This window comes from Pavona decussata, unplaced genomic scaffold (assembly GCF_977016875.1).
Source record: "Pavona decussata unplaced genomic scaffold, jaPavDecu1.1 SCAFFOLD_25, whole genome shotgun sequence".
NCBI lineage: Eukaryota > Metazoa > Cnidaria > Anthozoa > Scleractinia > Agariciidae > Pavona > Pavona decussata.
The window spans coordinates 1928444-1949790 of record NW_028145448.1 but is presented as its reverse complement, the minus strand read 5'-3'; the positions used below and the strand labels follow the sequence as shown (position 1 = coordinate 1949790).

Here is a 21347-nt window from a genome sequence, read left to right as displayed (position 1 = left end):
ATTGAAATTGCCGTTAGCGAAGTTGAAACTGCCGTGACGAAATTTGAAATTGCCGCCGTGAAATTGAAATTGCCATGAGCGAAGTTGAAATTACCGTGACGAAGCGGTTGAAATTGCCTTGATGAAAGTCGACATGAAAATTGAAATTGCCGTGACACTTTATATGCTAATTTTCATTCACTTTCTGTTAATTTGAAAATCACCTTAAAGAGGTCGAAACGTCGTACGTACTCAATTTTACCGAGAATTGAAAACGGAGTCGCAAATGTTGGGTAAGCATGGTCACGTGATAACATTCTAAATCTCTCTATCAACTGCGTCAGCGTGACGGCGTAACCGACACACGCCGAATATCGTTTATTTCAGGTGTCTTATCGCTCCAATGACTATACAGTATATGCAAATGATGTTGGTAGTTCTTTGGCCACTGAAATAGTTTCTGTTGCTGTTGAATTAGACAAACATCATGATTGTTGGAAACACGCCACATTAATTCATGAGTTACAGATCTCTTGGGGCCATGTTTCTTCGCAGATTTCGTCGATATCGCCGTTGCTTGGGCCCAGCATACTTCGTAACATCAGTAGTGATGTTCCTGCTCTCTGCCTATATGTTTCTTTCGGTTTACATCAACATAGCCCAAATTGAAAAGCATGTCCGCGTCAACGGCGATGAGCAACTTGACCAATTCAGCCTACGTAAAGTTCAAGACCTCGGCATCAAGAGTCGAAAAAAAGCCTCGCTGGAAGCGACTGAAAGTAAGAAAAGACGGAATTTAATCATTTTTGCTCATGGCCGTTCTGGTTCGAGTTTTACAGGCAACATTTTCAACCATCACCCATCAGTGTTTTATTTGTTTGAACCTTATCAAACCGTAGAACGTCTACACGGCAAATTAGAGCCGTTCGACAAAGATTACGAGGAGAAAAGCGTTGCGTGGATGCGAGGTGCATTAAAATGCAATTTCGTGTCGCCGAAGCACGCGAACGACCTGCAGCACTATTATCGAGTAGTGATGCGTGGTGAGTCCAAGGATACACAGCCAAGCATCGCCCTTTCGTCGCCTCCTTTTTGTCGTTACAACACTTCTTATCCCAAATGGAACCTTCAGGATGCCTGCCCAGATCCCTTCGAACAGCAAATGTTGGAGCAGGTTTGTAGAACGAAGTACAACATGACAGTGCTTAAAGCTCTGTTGGGGAGAATGCCTAAAACCAATATTGAACAGTTGATTTCTATCTGTGATTCTTCGAATGACATTGAATGCAAAGTTATTTTTCTGGTGCGAGATCCGCGAGCCATCATTCCTTCATCTCAAGCAGTGAACTTTTTTCGTGATATGGACAGAATTGGTTTAGCAAAAACAAGAGAGTTTTCGTACATGAATTGTAGAATCACCGAAGAAAACCTATACATCATCAAATCGCTGCCCTTGAGATGGAAAAAGCGAATAAAGATAATGCGGTATGAAGATCTAGCAAAGAAACCCTCTAAACTACTTCCAGACCTTCTGAAATTCGCTGAGCTCCCCATGGACGAGAGCTTGAACAATTGGCTTTACTTAGCATCGCATAAACCTGAAACAGAAGCGGAGCAGAAAGCTGCTCCATGGCGAGTAGATTCGTCGGAAGGAGCGGACAGGTGGAGATGGAAAGTACAGCCGTATGAGATCACCGTCATTGAGCATTACTGCAAACACGTCATGAAATTGTTGGGATACAAGCTGTTGAATCTTTCGTACGAGACGCAGAGAAACATAAGCATCCGTCTTCTTGAGGACGACTTTGAAGCTTCTAGATGGTTAAGAGTTTAGGCATGGGAACTACAATAGCTCATGATATTGAGACTACAGGGATTTACTGCACTGCCCGAAAATGAATAAATTCCTCGTACTACGAATAGGTTCAAAAATTTTATTGGACCCATGATCACTGACGCAGTGATGTTCTAAGCTGTGTGTCGATTAGATTTCTAAACGTAAACTGTGGCCATTAAAGTGAATCAAAACGAAAGATTATTGGACAGTACTAATATAAATAGTTTGCTTCTCTTCATTGCTTTCTAAACATTTTTTTTTTGGCCGTTTTTATACTAGAGGACGTATTATCCGTCTGGACGAACTTGAGAAAGACGGATAATGTGTCTTGTGCCCGTCTTTATACTAGAGGCGAATAACCAGACGAACAACGAATGTTTGCCCAAATTCGTCCAGATGGATAATGCGTCCTCTAGTATAAAAGCGGCCATTATTATGCTTCTTGTGCCCGTCTTTAGAGACGAATAACCAGACGAACAGCAAATATTTGCCCAAGTTCGTCCAGACGGATAATGCGTCCTCTAGTATAAAAATGGCCAATCTACTAGTTTTTCTGACTTTCCAGCGTTTCTTCATTCAAATTTTTATTTTGAGTAAAACGAGAATAACAATCCTTCTTTCGAATGACGTATGACCGGCGGCATGCCCAGACTGGCACTGATTTGGAGGGATGTAGCTGTGCCAGAAAGCATCCAGTCGTGTTTTGAACTTTCCATACATTTCCCTGTATTTTTTTCCCGCGAACTATTTTTGGTCGGCAGTTCACGGCTGGTTCGCTTTACAGACAAATGTATGGAAAGTTCAATACACGACTGGACGCTTTCTGGCACAGCTACATCCCTCCAATTTTTTTCTTAAACTCCTTTTCCTTGTGCCAAAAGTTTCCAATTCATGAATTTTTCAGAAGTGATGTTTTATGAGAATTATTTGACATCGGATTTCCATACAAACACTGTTATTTCAAGCCTGTTTGCCTACTCGTCAATATGGCGTCGAAAACCGTGATAAGATCTAGTAATCATGATTAATGAATGACTTAAACACAAGTCTAAACTAACGCCCATATTACTAAGTAAGAGATTTGCATAAAAATGGTCTTTGAACGTGCTCGTGTTGAGCAGTCACGAAATCATGTCTTTCAATCCTTGAATAGTGAATTCGGGGTTCATCTACCTGTTGAGTCTGCGTATACATTCCAAAGGAGGTTCTGCGGATGAAATACAGAAGTGGGACCATTCAGACGAGAGCTAATGGGAACGTGTTTTCCTGTGATGCTGTTTGTTACGCTATATAGGATGGTTCCGGTAATGTGGTTCTATTGTGTAGAGGTTCTTGGTGCTATTTCTAGTCTATTCACCAGGGCCAAATTAACCGGCGTGAACTTTGATTCAAGTTTTATTAGCAGTCGATAAAGATCTTTCGAAAAGATTTTTGCCCCGCAGTTTTGGCTTAGACTATTCTTTAACTTAGCTTGCAATTAGGCCTTAAAACCAGATCGGTAGGTTAGCGTTAATCGGCTTTCGACTGGACAACCCGGCCCAGTTGATTAAGGATTTTAGTCACAAGCAGCCGCACGAAATTTGTTACAAGGTATCCTCTAACTGATCTTCAATCATTTCAGTTCATGATCACATGTTTATCTTTTTACGTTGTATACCACGGTATTTTCTCTACTGGACACCGGACGTCGCGAACGTGCCACTACTGAATGAGAAAATGCTGGGTCGATAAGGTCGAGTTGTTACGCGGGATGCCCTAAGGGGGCATACCGTGTCTAATTTATTCATTAAACTCTCCCCTCTCCTACTCGGGATGTATTGTTCTGATTGTCTTCAACAAAGGTAGGCCAATCAAAATCTATTCTTGTCGCTTATATCGCGAGGGAGGGGACCCACTCACCCCTACCTGTGTGACGTCAACGCATTATTCGATTTATTCATTAAAACTGCATTAAATTGTGGCGCCATATTTAACATGTTGTGGACTCAAGTGTGCTGTTTTCAAACGGAAATTTCACCATTTTGAAGCAATAAATCGAAAGAATAACTTCTAAGAAGCACTCGACATCTAAAACGGTGGAAATTGGAGAGTTCCTGGCGAAGGAATCGTGCTTTATTTGACAGTCCCGAACCACGATGGGAGACTTAAAAGAGGTCATAGAGAAGCTTAAGTTATCGTAATGGAATTTCCGAAATTTCCGGTGAGACCCTTAACACGGTAACACAAGGGAAACAACATAACGCGATCTTCGTGACTCAAAATATTCCATTAGCAAGGATAGTTTTATCAATCTGCGAAGCATACAGTTGGAATAAATGAATTAGCCACATTAGCCATTGTCAGCATCTCACGTAAATGCCAGTATAGGCATCTTGTTATCATTTTCTCCGGCGTTTTTTTTTTTTTTTTGAGATACTGATACCCAGAACATCAAACAGAAAGGAAAATCTTTTGTTTGCGTCCTTTGCGACACTGCTGATTTGCTTCGACGAGCTCGAGGATTGGTGATAACATAACATAACATAACATAACATAACATAACATAACATAACATAACATAACATAACATAACATAACATAACATAACATAACATAACATAACATAACATAATAACATAACATAACATAACATAACATAACATAACATAACATAACATAACATAACATAACATAACATAACATAACATAACATAACACAACACAACACAACATAACATAATTTTGGGGAGAGTCATTTGGAAATTGTATGTCCCCCCCCCCCCTCCCCCACCAGCCACCTGAACTTTTCTTGCATGGTCCCCCGTTATCAGGCAATACTTGTTGGCATTGTTTAACATATCAAATAATACATTTGAATTATAATATTGCTATATTGACTTCATTATAACTGTTGCATCTGACGTCACATCATTACAATTTCGTTATGATTATAACGCATTCTTGAAAAGTACTTGCTCTTGAGGGAATATTTACAAAATGTACATAAAACTATTGGCAATCTTATTTCAACTCAAAAGAAAGAAAAGTCAACTTCAGCTCGTCTAGTTATTGCTTGTCCTGAAAGTGTTGCAACTGGTCGCTCATCTACGTCTTCCACATCTGCGGCAATGAATGCAAGAATTACATCATCCGATTCGTCTTCTCCCTCAGAGTCACTGGCATCACTATCACCCTCATCATTTACACTATTATGGTCACTTTCACTTGCTTCACTGCTTTCATTCCTGTTGTCATTATGCTCACTCACTGCGGTCTGCTGCAAGCAATGTACACTATTACCTTTATTTTTTCACCCTTGTTTCTTTTCACTGAGATGCTCCTTTATTCCATGATGCGTTAAATATTTGTTTAATTCCGGCACACGGAGCCTTTTCAACATGTTCACGTCTTCGCATAGATCAGCCCAAGGGTAATCCTCATATGCCTTTTCTTTTGCCTCCCTACTTTCGCTTGCTTTTTCTTCCATTATCTTCTTTCTTTTAAACTCGATCACCTCGAGATGCTGTAGATAATCCACAACAAACTTTGATTTCACTATGAATTTGTGTGAGAATGCTGCAACGCTCTCTGGGTCAGATAAAACCAGAGTATAAAAGAAAGGAAGAAGAGAACGAGGAAGAAGGAGAGGAAGGAGGCATCTTATCGAATTGAACGTCCACTGATTTCTTCTGTGTTTTCTTCAGAACCTGCATGTGTCAATAAATGATATTGTGCAACGGGAAAATGCTTTAATAAGCATGTTGTAGCATTTTGGAACTTAATATTTCAAAATATAGTACCATATAGCAAGAACGTTTTGTGATAGTTTCCGGTCAAAATTTGGACTTTAATCAGTATCCAATTTACACCAAAGCTAAGCCATATTTGTAAAGCTGTTTTGTCAAACACGGTTAAAATTGATTTTTTTTCCTGGAGGTTGCTTAAACTGATGTCTGTTGACTTCAAATTTATAGCACAATGAAAACACAAATCCATGCTCCCATTTAACCCTCTCCTGAGATGTTGTTGTTACCATTCTGTTAAACCTGTTTTTAATAACTGAACATGTCTTGCTGGTGTGAGTGGGGCATTAATAGTATGACTGAATGCGATCTTAGTTCAGAAGTCGCTAAACGACAATGTAAACTTTGTTAAGAATTATTTTGAAACTGATTTAGCATATAGTACTATGTTTATATTTCGTGAATAAACCAGAAGAATTTTTCATCAATTGAAAACCTTTTCCACCCTAGTTTTATTTTGCCCGATCCCCTCTTTTCCTTCATTTTTTTAAACTGCCCCCCCCCCCCCCCTTTGAAGCCATTTCTTCGCATGCCCCTCCCCCCACCAAATCCCATCAGCCCCCTTCCCCCTGTTCCATAAAAAATGGACCGTCCCTAACATGACGTGATGATAGATACAGCGGAATCCGGTTTATGCGGCCACCTTCGGGCCGTAAAAATGTGGTCCAAATAACGGGTTGGTCAGATTAACGAGGTTGTAAAACTAAGGTAGTGACTGGACTTTCAATTCGTTAGGGGCACAAAGATGTGGTCGTAAAAAAGACGTGGTGGTAAGTTGGGGTTCCATTATGTAAGTATTAAACTGAAGACATAAGTAAACACCGTCAAGCGCGGACAAAAAAGTACGATGGATTTTGCATGGTTTAAAAAATTTAAAAGCTTATAAGGCCCAATATCTATATAAATATATTCAAATGCGATGGTTTAACTTCTCATGATTGGTTGAGAGAGTGACACTGGTGTCTATTAACCAATTACAGAGCGTTGGTAAGTGCAGACGCAAGGGAGGCGGCGTGGTCTAGTGGTTAGAGCGCCACACTTGTAATCCGGAGGTCCGGGTTCACGTCTCGCTCTGACCACTTGGATTTGTTTCACAGTAGCCCCGTTTTCAAATCGATATCCAAGACCAAGCTTTGTAAATAGCAAATGTTATGTTCAGTTTGTATATTTATTTCACTGACTGTGTTCCAAATTAGCGCTACAGTGCTAATACTTTGACACTTAAATAAAGTCATTTTTTTTTTTAAATGCTCTGTCGACAATCGACTAAAAGTACTCTTGAGTTCCTTCCAAACTAAAAAGATACACGAGATGGAAACATTTATTTTAGTCACCGAGAGTTTAACAATAAATGATTGGATTTTTGTTACTCAGCAGTTTTGCTTTAGTGCGGAGAAAACCCTTGTGGTACAACTTTGACAACCCCCTTGTATCAATAAAGGAAATTTGAAGTGAAGAAACTCAGTGTATGATCTTATACTATTTCTAATAGTATTCCGGGCCATTCTCAGACTACTCCACTTAACAGCTTTATTTATACAATTAAGCCCAAGAAAAATGGGTTCTAATTCTGTTATCAGTTCCTTTTTCTAATCAACTGAATACTGACAACGACTGCTATCGCATTCTCTTGCAAAGACCGCAGGCTACACGTGGAGGCAGCATTTAGTCCAAATTCCAATTCGATCTGGAAAGTATCCCCATTAATGCACTGCGCTAAGAAAGGGGAAGTGTCATTTGAAAAACCAAACGAAACATTTTTCATGAAATAATGGTCCAGTTTTGTTATAAACAGTCCCACTCCGGTGAACTAAAACTGTTGATGAGTGTCTTTGGCAACAGACGAACTGAATCCGAATGGCCGTAATAATCAAAGATCAGGGAGTGCGTTCGATGACCTCGACCCCAGGCTCTCTCTTTTTTTTTAAGTTGGTGATGATCTCATCCGCCCCTGCAAAATCTGCGGGGGGTGCCAGATACGCGTCCCAAGATCCATTCATTCATTGTCCCATACAATCTCGACTCCAAACGCAATTAGGAGTGCGTTCTTTCTACCGAACGCAAATAAAAGGCTAACTTTTCAAGAGCTCACACTTTCACTTTCCAAATAAGATAGAAATAGATCATGAGTTGTCCTTTTTATGAATTTTAGTTGACTTCTTTTTCTCGGTGTTCCATTTTCGTCCCCACAGCCGCCTGGTACTCTTAGCCGCTGGAGGCTGGGCACAAGGCCCCGCGGGCTAAAAGGGACAGGAGGCTCTGGGGACGAGAATGTCGGTGTTTTAAAGTTCATGTTTAATTAAACCAGGTTTAACAAAATGAAAATTGGTAACAGAAAGCTGAACCATTAGCTTTGACATAGGATTCAAGAAAAGTTTGACTTAAAGGGCCCTAGTCAGCCACACCTTTGTTTTTGTTTATATGCGAGAGTTTGGTTATTAGATTTCATTCGGAGCATGTCGAAATGAACGAAATCACTGTGAAACTACTAAAGATAATGAAACATACTTTCAGGAACACAACTTACAGTAAAGCAATAAGATTTCGCTTCACCATGCAATGTCAATAATTTCGATGGCATCGAAAATGGCGGAGGCTGACTAGGGTCCTTTAATGCTTTCATTTGTGCTAAATCTGTAGTCAACAAAAATACGAAAGCAGCTTTTATGAACTGAAGAAACGAATTTAAACTGTGTTTAACTAAACAGCTTTTAAACGTGTTTAGGCCTTGGTGTGAATACAGCATAAGTCAGTGAAGGTACTTTTGCGCCATTTACATCAAAAACCGTCAAATCTCTGTGACACTTCATACTAGTAATAATCATGGATTAGTAAAATGCTTTCGATTTCTAGTGAAATAATATGCAAACACTGGACAGTTGTAGTTGGCTTTTACATGGGCTCGAGACCCTCGTATGAAATCGAGGCGAGTGGTCAGCCAGTCCAAGATGGCGCCCAAACCCTGAAAATCGCATGGCATCCAGACCGAAGCCAGTCAACCCGCGGGACTTCACTTAATCAGCGGGATTCAAAGCTCTCGCATGAAATCGAGGCAAGTGGTCAGTCAGACCAAAATGGCGCCTAAACCGTGTAATCGCACAGTATCCACAAGAAGCGACACGAATAGTATGCGTTCTCCTAACGTCGAACGCAATAACATGGTTTATTTATTTATTTAATTTTTGATCACAAATGACCCTGAATGCAAAACGGGTTGCAGAGTTTGTCTTCAGCCAATAGAGTTGGTTTCAATTACGTGTCGAAACTAATTTTCGTCGTTTCTTTGTGCGATTTTATTAGTCTAGCAAAACTCGTGCCAGTACTTTCTCAACCAAACTGACGTAAAACCCTGAACCAATCATGATTTTGTTCGCGCGCGTATTTCCCCGCGCCTGGTGAAGTTTTGATTGGTTCATTGTGTCACGGTTTACAGTGATTGCAGTAGTTCGGTTCAACGACCGCTCAACTGTGGACACGCGGAGAAAGTTTAAAAGTTTTACGCCATGAAGTATTTTTGCGTTGGCCTGTCGACGAATGTGCGCGCAGTCCTTCAAACCGCAAGATCTCGAGCGAGTGCATATCACCGGCTTAGAGTGGTATATATACGATTATTAGCAACTGGATCATTTTATAATGCAATTATTCCACTCGCGCTTGTTGGATATGGGATGGTTATAGCCAACTCAGCCCTTCTCGTTGGCTATCACTGATCTCATATCCAACTCGCGAATAATTGAAGAGCGAGTGTATATTAAAACGGAGAGTGTAGCGTGCACTTCGCGTGCGAGGATTCTCCCTTTTGGTAAGATTGATTTAAGAAAACAAAAAGAGAGAAAAAATGAGAGAAAATAAGATTGTTTTGCACTTTATGCAGTCTTCTGAGTGAGAAACTTCGCTCCATGTTCAAGTCCCTTTCCACCAAGGCTCATATAGATTCCACCACCGCGCAAACGTTAACAGAAACTGGAGTCCCATAATGCTTTCAAGACCGTTTACCATTTTACAATAACTGTCCAAATTCTCGCGCGCTGATTGGCTCGTAGCAGTACAGACAACAAAATTGACGTCAGATGTAACGCGCGCACTTTCTAAACGAAAAAAAAATAGTCAATTCCGCTCGTAATTTTTCCATGTTATCGTAAAAAACAAACTTGGCAGTGAAACCACTCGCCTGCGGCTCGTAGTTCCACTTGAGTTTTGAACATTTTTTGACGTCATTTCATGGTCTATAAAAGTATAGACCATAGAAAACTGCCGTCGATTTGTTAAATGTTGGTACGTTTTCGATATGTTTTGAGTAAATATTTAATTTAATAACGTTTTACACTGAATGCATACAAGCCTTATTGCCGACAAAGATAAACATTTGATAGTAATTGTACTCTTAGGGCAAGTTCTTACAAATGTGATTAAAAGCAAGGAAGGGAGGATGATAAGCAAGCAAGCCCAGACAAGTGTAGACATGTGACAGTTATTATACTCATATTAGACGATGACATCCTTTTCTGTATTCAAATTTATCTGACCTCACCTCCCGGTCCTCGCCCGAGTTGAGAAATCAGAAAACAAACATTTCAATTAAGAAGGTTTCTCAACATCTCGGCGTATTGTCACGAATTTTCTACTAGCTTAGATAAGGTAGTTTTTTCCACAACCGATTAAGAAGGGATCCATTGTATGATGTCAATCGGAGTGCGTTACCAAATTTAGGAAATTAAAGTCATTAAACCACTTAGTGATCCTTTTTCTGAAAAGCGCCCAAGTTTGGAGTAGACAAAACATTCCCAAAATAAGTTCTCGTGGCAATGCATTGACGAACACTAGAAACTGAGCACTGCTCAGTAGCTTTCATTTGAATGGTCACACCAGTTTGGATTTCATCCACTCCCGGACGCAAAACTTAAACTGAACAACCTTCGCAGCACAAAAAAAAAGAGCACTCACCGAGAAACGTAATGCTAGGTATCAGCTCGTTTGAATGGTCATCAGTACCTTAATAGGAGTTCGGCCTATGGACACAAAAACTAGAACCACGTTTTACAGCTTAATGAACAGCACTACAGGGAAGTACTTTTGAATAGCAGTTTCATTTGAATGCTGCTACTTAAGGATTTCATTCATAGACACCCAAGCAAGAACCACGTTGTATTGAGCATAATGGACAGCACCACAGGAAAGTGCTGTTCACTAGCTTTCATTTGATTGGTTACACTTTAGGATCAGTTTCATCCAAAGAGCAGAAGCCACCACCACCTTGTCAGCACAGCATAATGAACAGCACCACAGGAAAGCCTGTTGAATAGCTTTCATTTGAATGGTCACACTTTAGGATGTCACCAAGAGACGCCAAAAGCCAGAACCAGGTTGCACATAATGAATAGTACCACAAAAAGCACTGATCAGCACTGTTCATGATCACTGACTTTGAACGTTTCCATCTACAGATCGAAAAGCTATAGTCACGGTGTCTGAAACAAAGTATTTATAAAGGAAACTGATTGTACAATCTCTTGCTGCGTTGTAGCTTTTATTTTTTCCATCCACACACACAAGGAATACATCATGAACAGGCGGTTTACTACTTCTCAGCTGAATTTTGGAGTTGAAATAGTGTACACAACTATAACAAAACTTTAATTATGAGCTTTCAAGCCAACTAGCATCTTCATACTAAATTTTTTTCTATCAAACAATTCAGTTCTTTGGTGACCCAGTGTAAGCCGGGCACGCAGCAGAACTTGTTTACGTGATTAAATTTCACTTCCCTATTAGATTTCCGGGAAAAACGAAATCCCGAAATCCATACCATCAAAACACCATTAAACAATTAGTCGCCACTACCGGAAAGTCATGCTGAATCAGTACCTTTAATTTGAATGGTTACAATTTTGGATCATTCACAGACTCAAAGGCTAGAACCATATTGTATCGACGATAAACTGAGCCACAGGAAAGTAAGAGTACAGCTTTAATTTGAACCGTCACCCGTGAATTTCGTCTACAGCTTTAAAACATGTATAGAACCAACTTATAATAAACGCTCACCTGCCGGCATGCCTCAGAAATTAAAGTACAGCTTAGCAGTTGTTATTCATATATATTTGAATGGCCGCACTTAAAAAGGTGAAGAACCACCTTGTAAGGCATTATAAAGCTGACAACATCTGATTATTCAAAAGTGCCTATCAATCAAATTTTGTTGCGTTATGATCTGGGTATGCTGTGAAAACCACGTTATCGATAACGACTTTCAGTTTCCTTTTAGCTTTCCGGTTTCCTCCTTCATCATAGTCCCGGCTGAAACACCTTGTTTCAGAAAAAACACACTGGCGTGCGATTAATTTAAAATCACAGCAGTTTAGCAGGTCGAATGTTTGATCAATTTCTCCAACATTTGACAGCTTTGAAGCCTTCTCGGGGGCCCAACAGTCGAAAGGCCCCTCTCACCTCAGTTTTCAAAGTTTTGTTTTGAACGGATAGACCCAGGAACTTTACAGCGAACCAACCCGGTTTTTTCCCTGAGCCTAGTCACGCCTAACCCAATCGGAAATGCTATTTTAATTGCTATGACTTCCTCTCTTATCAAGCGCTTGTGTTTGTCACACGCTTTATATTTACATAAGCCCAGCTGTATGCTCATTTTCTTTTTTAGTCAATTATGTCTTTTGTTGAAATAAATGTCCATGGCTGAATCAAAAAGGTGCCTGAGAAAGCCGTAAACTAGCGCTAGCCAGCTCACGATAAGCACCACAGGAAGTCATGCAAGGTGTGTTGTTTCAGAATTTGAATTTGTCTTCAGCTGATCAATATTCGACCTCTGACGTAGTTAATTAGATACTAAGCTATTTAAATCGCTCTGAACGATCATAAAAAAATCAGTTGAACAGTACAGCAGTGCAATCCAGTTGAAGCATCCCTCCCTAGCTGGAGAATATAGCAGCCAGATGAAGGCCGTTTTACTCATTTCTCTCTATATCGCCTTGAGCTACGGAATGCAGGTAAGTTTGTATACGTGAAAATATTTTGGTTTGTTCTTGAACTTCGAGCACGGTCGCTCTTCCGTCGTTTCCGTTTGAACGGTATTTACAAAAGTGGAAGGAAATTTATCGTTCTTTTCCTCCATAATTTACAGGATAAATCCTGATTTATGTCGCTTATCGCAACAGTTTTTGTTTATAAAATTGATTTTCTGATGGATTATTATTAATTGCGAAATCGTTGGTAGGTCATTGGTCTGAGTTTTAAACGGTCGTCGGTTGTAGACGTGCGCTTTTTCAAAAACTCATCGGAAACATATTGAACAAATCTGACAATTTTGTGATAACCCGATTCTCCAACTTATTATTTTTATTTCGTGTGCTCTGATACGACTGTGCTAAACCGCACGCTACACGCTTTTGGTCAGTTTTAGCCACCTAATGGATGTTTATTATTTTGCTTCGTCGCGTCCCGGGCCTACTCATCCGTGACAAGTGACAAATTATCAGTCAAAGAGATGAAAAGGATTTAACTTTTTTTAACTCGATAAAATTTGCATTACTATCTTATTCCCGCAAAGTGAGAGGTTAAAGTGTTATACACAATGGAATGAACATTTCACGGCATTCCGGTTTTCCCGTATTTCAGTATTCCCTTCCTTATTTTCAAAATTACCATATGTGAAAATTTCACTTTTCTGTTTCGCTATGCTAGCGAGAAGCTTATTAACTTCTGTCAAAATTGAATCGATCAAAGGCTCTTTCCAATTGAGGCAAATTCTCGAATCCACTTAGCCATATACGCCAATCCATAACTGGTATGTTTGCTTGAAACCAGGGTTTGTCCCCAAATTAAAACCGAAAAGTCCTTTATCCGCCACGTTTTAGCATTGATGACCCGCAGAATTTATCAAAAATTCTGAAACCCGATAAAGGATGATCCATATGCCTATTGAAAACGCCGTGATTGGTGAGATTAAGAAACGTGCATTGCAGATTTCAGACAAAATACACATTCAAAAGGCTTGTCCAATTGCGAAACAAGATACTAGTTATAACGTACGAAATGGAAATTGCAGGTGAAATCACAGGACATGAATTGACAAAAATCTATGTTTTATCGTGAAGCAAGCGCCATTCATATGAAACAATGAAAATGTCATCTCCATTGTGTATAGATATATACAGGAGTTCCCACTTAGCTGTTTAGCTTTTGACTATAAAGAGTTCAGTATTTTCATTTGTCGGGTTGCCGGGAACCTTGTTAAATGAACAGAATAATAAAAGACCTCCTCTTAAACAAAACTCAAACAAGCGAGAAAAAGAACAAATAAATTAATCCAAAAACAAACCGTGGGCGAACCTGAGCGAATAGACCATATATTCATTCATTGCAAGCTAGTTCAAGCTCAATACGGAAAATACGAATACGGCCTATTTGCTAATTAACTGGACTATTGATAACACCGAAGAAACGTCGATCGCATGTATCTGTATTTGTTTGTGGTGTATGGCAGATCTGCTTCGTGTAGCAAGATAAGGACGAGGGGCTCGGTGGGGGAAGGGGGGGGGGGGGGAGCTTTCGGCCCCCATTTTCTCTGGCAACAGAAAAAAAAAGAGGTGGGGAGGGGGGAGGGAGGGACTCCCTGTGCATCATCCTTAGATGCGACACTGTTATTTGGAGTTATTTCTAGCAAATCATCGGGAGCAAACCTAGCCCGCTTGAGAGGGCGAGTTAAGGCCCGGGTCAAACTTTGAACTTTACATTTGCCAAAAGTAATGTAAGGTGATTACCAAAAACAACAGCATTTTGTCATTTCCATTATTGAGTTCGGCATGTTTAATTTGAACCGGGATTTAACGAGGCGATCGAGAAGAACCAATTGCCAGCCTAAGCTTCGCTTGCTCACGTGATTTGTTCGCTCAAAATCTCGTCTCCATGAAGAGATTTGTCGCAGTCAGTAATTCGAGTGTGAGACCCCGTTTCCCAGCGCACAGTAACGATAATATGATTTCTTTGCGAGTACCGAATGGCTCAGAGCGTGGACCATGTTATTGGCTAGATCTAGCTATCGTACAGTTTTAGATCTTGTTCCAAAACAGTTTTGAAATGAAATATTAAACCCGTAAGGCCAAGAAATGATGGGGTCGCAATACCGATATTTGAAACTTATCAGAATTGATGAGATCTCAGTTACTTGGGATCACAAGTTATGAATTTACAAGTACAGTCAACTCTCGCATTGCGGACACTCGCTATTACGGACACCCCGATAATACGAACAACAGCTAAATCCCGGAAAAAATAAATGACAGACATTTGACTGAAATAAATTCCCACTATTACGGACTCTCGCTATTAAGGACACTAACTCGCGGTGCCGAGGATGTCCACAAAAAAGGAAGTTGTTTGTATACTTCTTACTTCATTGAAAATTGACCAGAAGACTGAGGCTAGAGGGCAGTCCTTTAAATCCGTTTGTCCACTGATTTGGCCGAGTTTGTGTCCATAGGAGGGGGGGGTGGGGGTGAGGGAAAAGATACTTATGCTTATAAGCGAAAAGGTGGCATAAAGGCTAACTTTCTGTACCATATTTCATTTCAGCCAAGAAAGACCAATATGCCGTTCGAACTGCGCCGTGCCATGGCCAATGTGACGTCACTGGATTCATTTCTGCGTGCAATGTTTATTGATAAGAGATTCATGTCATCTCTCAGGGATGCTGTCAGAAGCTTGAACAACGGCCGAAAAAGTATGTAAAAAAGGTTCCAGCATACCACTGCAAGGTTGACACCTTCGTTCATATAAATTATGCATTTAGAAAATTAAAACTTTCTGGTTCAGGAAAGCGCGAGCACTAGAATTTATTTGAAGTGTTAAAGCGGATTTTAATGCAGTGTTATAAACCCAAAGTAAAGGAAATACTCTATTAAACAGGGACCTTGAGATTGAGGGTTTACTCTTAAACCGTAAACCGCAAACGTCGGTTAGCAGTTTACAGTTCGGAGTTCGCTGTATGTACATAATCGGGGCTTATAGATTGAGGGTTACTTTTTACCTATGCATCATGGGATACTCGCGGGAAAACAAGATGGCGGCTGCACAGCAGATGGTATCGATGCTGCATGCACTAATGTGGCTGGTAATTCTTGTAATCTCACAACTGGATCAAACCGAACTCTCATTAATCCCAGATAACACTTTAAGGAATGTAATTTGAAGTTTGAACGTGGCTTTATAATGTAAAACTAGCAAAAATCTCTGCCGTGATTCACTTACTTCTAGACAGTGTCGTTGACGTTGAAACCTGAGGTTCAAACGTCGGCTGGAAAATCCAGAAAAATATATTCTTTAGTTTATTCACCTTTATTAAAGCGATCTCCAGCAGTAAGTCGTTGGTAAATATTGCCGGTTGCGCGCTATAACTTTTAATTTAGTTTACTTACAACTGCAGGGGATATTTAACTTAATTCCACTGTATTTTATTAACATTCGAATTTCTACTTTTGCCCAATGTAAAAATTTAAGTGTGTTTTCTTTATAGTTCATCCTCAACTCAACCAGCCAGTACAACCGGAGATTTGCCCAACAGTAACTCGATCGACACAGTGTCCTTTAAAACAGGAAGACCTCTGTAAGAGTGACTCCGCATGCTTCTCAGGCTCTAAGTGTTGTAACACCGGCTGCCGAAAGGAATGCTCACGTAAGTTTGTTTTTGTTCAACACTACTGAGCGGTTTTCAGTTGAGCGTCGTAAAACCAAAGAAAAGTAATTCGCTTTGGCCAATCACAAAAGACGTCGCAAAAAAGCAGTCAACCGTTTCATGATGATGATGATGATGATGATGATGATGATGATAATGATGATGATGACGATGAGACAATTAACCAAATGCAATCAGAATTCGAAACATTAAATACATGTAACCGGACCTGTGCCGATTTCGGAAAATGTGTGATAGGAAGTCACGACTGGCTTTACTTCTCATTGGTTGAGAAAGTGGCGTGAGTTATTCTAACAAATCAAAGGCCTTGTAAAGTGACAGCAAAACCAAAGCGAAATTCCTTTCAACGCTCAATTTATAACCACTCGTTACCTTTTCTCGCGCATGATATGCTCCAGAATAATTGCTTTGCTTAAAGGGAGAACAAATCTCAATCACTTTCTGTAATTTTTTCCAAGACACATTGGAAGAACGAGTTGAAAAAATTAGCCAATGTTTTCAAGTTGCAATCATATCCTCGCCTCCCTTAGTCAAGACACTGACGTCATGACTTCCATAGAAACTTCTAAAAAAAATGGAATCATTCCTTTGGTGTAATTGTCAGTTACTGAAAAAAAGTTTACATTATCAGGCCCTATAAAGGGACTATATCACCCCAAGCGCATGCGTGCGTTGTTGAAAAGCGCTTTGAAATTGTTCATCCAACTATTCAAATACCGTCGGAGAGTTCCGGAAGCTGTGGCGTCTGTTTGAATCGCGTTCATCTTCGGAAGGTTAGCTGAATATTTTATTTAATTGCAGAAGCTGTTTGTTGCCATATATTTGAAAGCTTTTTGCAATGGTGGAAAAGCAAAACTCCCGCGACGAGTTGTACGTAAATTAGACTCTACTGCACAAGTGCCCCAGCTGACATTTTACATTTAAACTTCAATATCAGTTTTGGCATTTTGCAGGTCCCACACCGAACGGCTTAGCAAGGTTAGCCGGAAATTGGGGTGATTCCGATCTTCCACATGTCATTCTTGACACTGCAAAATGCGAGCCACGCCCTGTGGCAGTTGAAGTTCCCCAGCCTGCGGAACCAAATGCGTTGAATTTTCCTTTGTTCGTGACTTTGCATCGTTGTGGCGGCGCGTGTAATGAAAGACCCTTTGATACAAAGTGCCAAGTTAAAGGTAGGTTTATCTTAGCAGAAGCTGTCTGATCGGATTTTTAACAGTCGTCATTGGCCTTGCCTTCCTATTCATTATCACCAGTTGTATAAGATCTGTTTGCGATTACACTGTTCCTGTTTTTCACGCTTCCTTGCCACAATACCTAATCGATGATTTGGAGCGCGTACAAAAGAGGTCTCTATCTATCATACTCGGCCACACCTTATCCTATACAAACGCTCTAGCTGTGTTAAACTTAGAGTCACTGGTGGAGCACCAAAAGCGCCTAAGTCAGTCGCTTTTCGATATATATAACATCTCTGCCTGCCTCGCATAGTTCACAACACACTCTCAGGCATGCCAGGACTTTTGATGTCAAGTTTAAAATCTACAGGAATAGTTATATTTATTTAATTCTCAATACCTCTGGATAAAGTCCTTAAGATAGCCATCAGATTTTTGGTAAGATTTCTTTTAAATCCGACTTTTTGGTATTGTTTTCTTTAGTAGTGATTTTTTTTCTTATACCGAATGTACCATATGCATTTTCTTTTTTCTTAAAGTATTTCACGTAGCTTTTATAACTATATATGTGTATACGTAATTCAGCCTCTGGCTGTAAGGTATGTCAATAAAGTATGTATCTATGTATCCCATTATCAACAACACCATTCATCCACCCAGATAGGAGGGGAGGCTACTCAATGATATTAGTGATGCGGAGTTGCAAACGAGGCCCAGTTTACAGAGCTTTTAGCGCGGAAGCCCCGAAGTAATGAAAGCTTTTGAGATTTACATTGGATTGTTTCAAGCTTGTGCTATTAAGAGCAAAAGAGATGATTTTTTGTCATTTTTTACAGAAACCCAAGATCTAAACCTCCTAGTAAGCAAAGTTACTTGGTCGACCGCTCAAGACAAACTCAGTGAGCTAGCAAAAGAAATCCGAGTTGTCCGCGTGACAAACCACACCAAGTGCGGCTGCCTATGCGCAGTAAAGCCAGCGGATTGCAACGATATAACCCAGGTATACTCCGAAGCAAACTGCCGCTGCGAGTGCAAACCACGTGGTATTCCCTGCCCGTTTGATTTTCGATGGAACCCGGAAAAATGCCAGTGCACTTGTAATCCCTCAGTTCAAACTAAGTGCAACAAACGTTTCCAGTTTGACGACAAATTGTGTCGGTGTGTATGCAGTGCTAAGCCGTGTAAAATGGCCATCAAACAGCGAGATCCTAGGGACTGCCGGTGTAAATGCCCTCGACTAAAGTGTCCTGGCGGGAGGGAGTATGACCTCCGAACATGCACCTGTGTTTCGCGGAGAAATCGACGAAAACGGCTGATCTAACAATTTTCTTCAGACATGCTGTTTGTCCCTCCCCCTACCCCCTCCTTGACGAAGTTTGCGGTTGGCGAAAACAGATTCCAGATTATCGATTTTACGTTGGAAGGAGATTAAATAACTGATTGAAATATTGTACCAAGTTCTTGTCATAGAATGAAATCAAATGGTGGCTCGATCAACGCAATGTAATTCAAGTTTCGTCCTAGAGGTTGAAGACAAATCATTGTAGCTTATATAGTCTTCAAAGGAAGAAAGTAAAATAAAAGAAAACAAGCGACTTGGGGCAAATTTCCATTCAGAAGGGATTATTTTCAGAACTCAACGTTCCTAAGATAAAAAAAGATTTTAAAAGTATTGTTTCACTTTTATGTTGACTTCGTAGCATTGTAACAGCCATTTAAGTGTCTTGTTTGTGTAGAAATAATTTGACCATTTCCTTGATAACCGGAGAGCCAAGCAATGTAGGGTTTGAGGAAGGCCTTTGGCCGCTGTGTTAGCATAGATAGATGGAGATAGATAGTTTATTCAGCTTAAAAACTTGCAGCCAAGAGCTGAATTGCGATAAGGTTTACAAATGCAAAATTACAATCGTGCTAAATTATAACTAATTAAAGGGCTTTACAACTAAATAAAAAAGGAGATGGTCTAACATAACATAATTTTGTCATAACTGGAGTAAACGAGCATATGGATTTCAAAACTGAGTCACTAATCGGACATAAGAAGAATTTTTTCGCACATAATGAGGCATTAACAGTCACTAACACTTCTATTCTTGCTTTTTTAGTGCTTTTGCTAAACAAAATGACCAGCAATGGCAGAAACGTAGAGGAGTCAGTCCGCTTCTGGACGTTTGAGGGCTACTGTTTGCTATCTATACCACTTATCTAAACTTAAACTTGTTGACTTTATGAAAGTTATTATAAATGCATTATTTTTCGCCTTGTAGAGAGGAAAGTAGCTATATAAATTACTAAAAACGTGCTAAACAGTGTTATTATAACTTACTTTTGAATTATTATAAAAAATAATGAAACAAATAAATAAATGAATTTATTTCAGTGTCGAAGTTAATTTAGCACTTTCGTGCTAATTGGGAACTCTATAAATCAGTAAAATAAATATTGATACAGACTGAATATAACATTTACTAGAGATCCCAACTGGTGGGAGGCACAGCAGTTGGTTATTTACAAAGCGTGGCATTGGATTTGAAAACGGGGCTACCGTGAAACAAATCCAAGTGGTCAGAGCGGGGCTTGAACCCGGGACCTCTAGCAACGCTGCCTCCCAATAAGATAGATCCTGACGTTGTCATTTCGTAACCACAATTTTGAAAGCTTTGAGACCGATAAATTATAAACTTAGGCATAATTTTCGACATAATTTGACAAAACTAGGAACAGTGCCAGAAGGTAGCATAATATGCCAGTTTTAGGAGCACAAACTGCCAACGCCCTTAGTTGACGTTTGTAGGTGTGCTAAGCACTTCTTGAACTCATCAAGGCATGAACAACGATAGTAAACACGGCGTGGAGCGACACGTTACTAAGGCGTCAAAACAGGATTTCTAGAACATAAAAAGAGTGGAATAAAAACTAAAGAGGCACAAGCTTTATACCTTTGATTGATATGAACATCCGGTAACCAACCGGTAGGCGATACCTCGATAGTTCTGTGTATTGAACTGTATTCCGTAACCTTTCTTGCGCCTTTACGGAGAAGCTAGTCATAAAAAGAAGGCTTGAAGGCTAACTAAGCTAGGAGGAGGAATTATATTGGCCTTTTTCTTTAAATGAGCATGGTGATCTTATTTTCAATGCATATATTTAAAGAAAATAAGACTCGATGATATATCCAAATTTGAAAGAGTTTCATTTCCGCCCAGAGTTAACATTATCTTGCAGGCACAAAAAGCAATAACGTGAACAGAAAAAAAACTGAATTTAAATTAAATGGGTTGCAAACAACGGTCTGTATTCTTTATAATGGTAATGGCGAGTATCTGCTGTCTCTGGGTAAATTTGCTGTGAAATCAACTCCGTCTTACTGAAGGAGACTAGTGTATGGTCTCTTCTTCCAAAGAACAAAAAAAAAAAAAAAAAAAAAAAAAACTGATGAATGACTTCGGTAAATGGATGGCAACTGTTCGATTATAAAAATGGGTCTCCCGAAGGAACGCCATTAAGGCACTCATGTTAAAGATTGTGGAGAAAATTCGAAGTAGCCGTAACCGCTTTGAATTGTACCGTAATCGACGACTCGGCACATTACAAAAATAGACATCGAAAACATGGCATTCCCTCGTTGTTTTATACAAGTACCATACATGGAAATTTATGGAATTAAAACTAGTCAACCATGATAATGCAAATATTATATGACTGTGCGATTTAAAAGTACGTGTTCCTTTGTTTGTTTTGATGGCTTACATGACAATACGAACTACTTAACGGAAGTAGAAACGGCTTGAGGTTAAAACCGTTTAACCGTTTGCTTTGTCCTTTATTTTGCCTCCAATCCTACATTCAACGGAAAACGAGTACCTTGA

The 21347-nt window shown here is 39.8% G+C and overlaps 2 protein-coding genes and 1 long non-coding RNA gene across 4 annotated transcripts; 2 read left to right on the top strand and 1 right to left on the bottom strand.

Moving 5' to 3' along the window:
* On the top strand, positions 1–2083 carry LOC146485743 (carbohydrate sulfotransferase 1-like). Its single transcript, XM_085102957.1, has one exon. The coding sequence runs from the start codon at positions 497–499 to the stop codon at positions 1811–1813; it is 1317 nt and encodes a 438-aa protein (XP_084959083.1). The 5' UTR covers positions 1–496; the 3' UTR covers positions 1814–2083.
* A 2726-nt stretch (positions 2084–4809) lies between these two features.
* LOC146485742 (uncharacterized) lies at positions 4810–10868 on the bottom strand. The gene is made up of 2 exons (XR_014863318.1): positions 10543–10868; positions 4810–5381 (listed from the first exon to the last, which is right to left on the bottom strand). It is a non-coding gene; the product is annotated as an uncharacterized LOC146485742 (long non-coding RNA).
* A 1572-nt stretch (positions 10869–12440) lies between these two features.
* LOC146485741 (uncharacterized) lies at positions 12441–19732 on the top strand. Of its 2 annotated transcripts, XM_085103096.1 has the most exons (6): positions 12441–12596; positions 15181–15328; positions 16121–16279; positions 17254–17475; positions 18315–18478; positions 19584–19732. In XM_085103096.1, the coding sequence occupies exons 1-6, from the start codon at positions 12543–12545 to the stop codon at positions 19593–19595; spliced, it is 759 nt and encodes a 252-aa protein (XP_084959222.1). In that variant the 5' UTR covers positions 12441–12542; the 3' UTR covers positions 19596–19732. The 2 variants fall into 2 exon arrangements, with proteins under 2 accessions (XP_084959222.1, XP_084959221.1); XM_085103095.1 differs by lacking the exon at positions 19584–19732 and having other exon boundaries at positions 18315–19073.
* The last annotated feature ends 1615 nt before the right edge of the window (positions 19733–21347 follow it).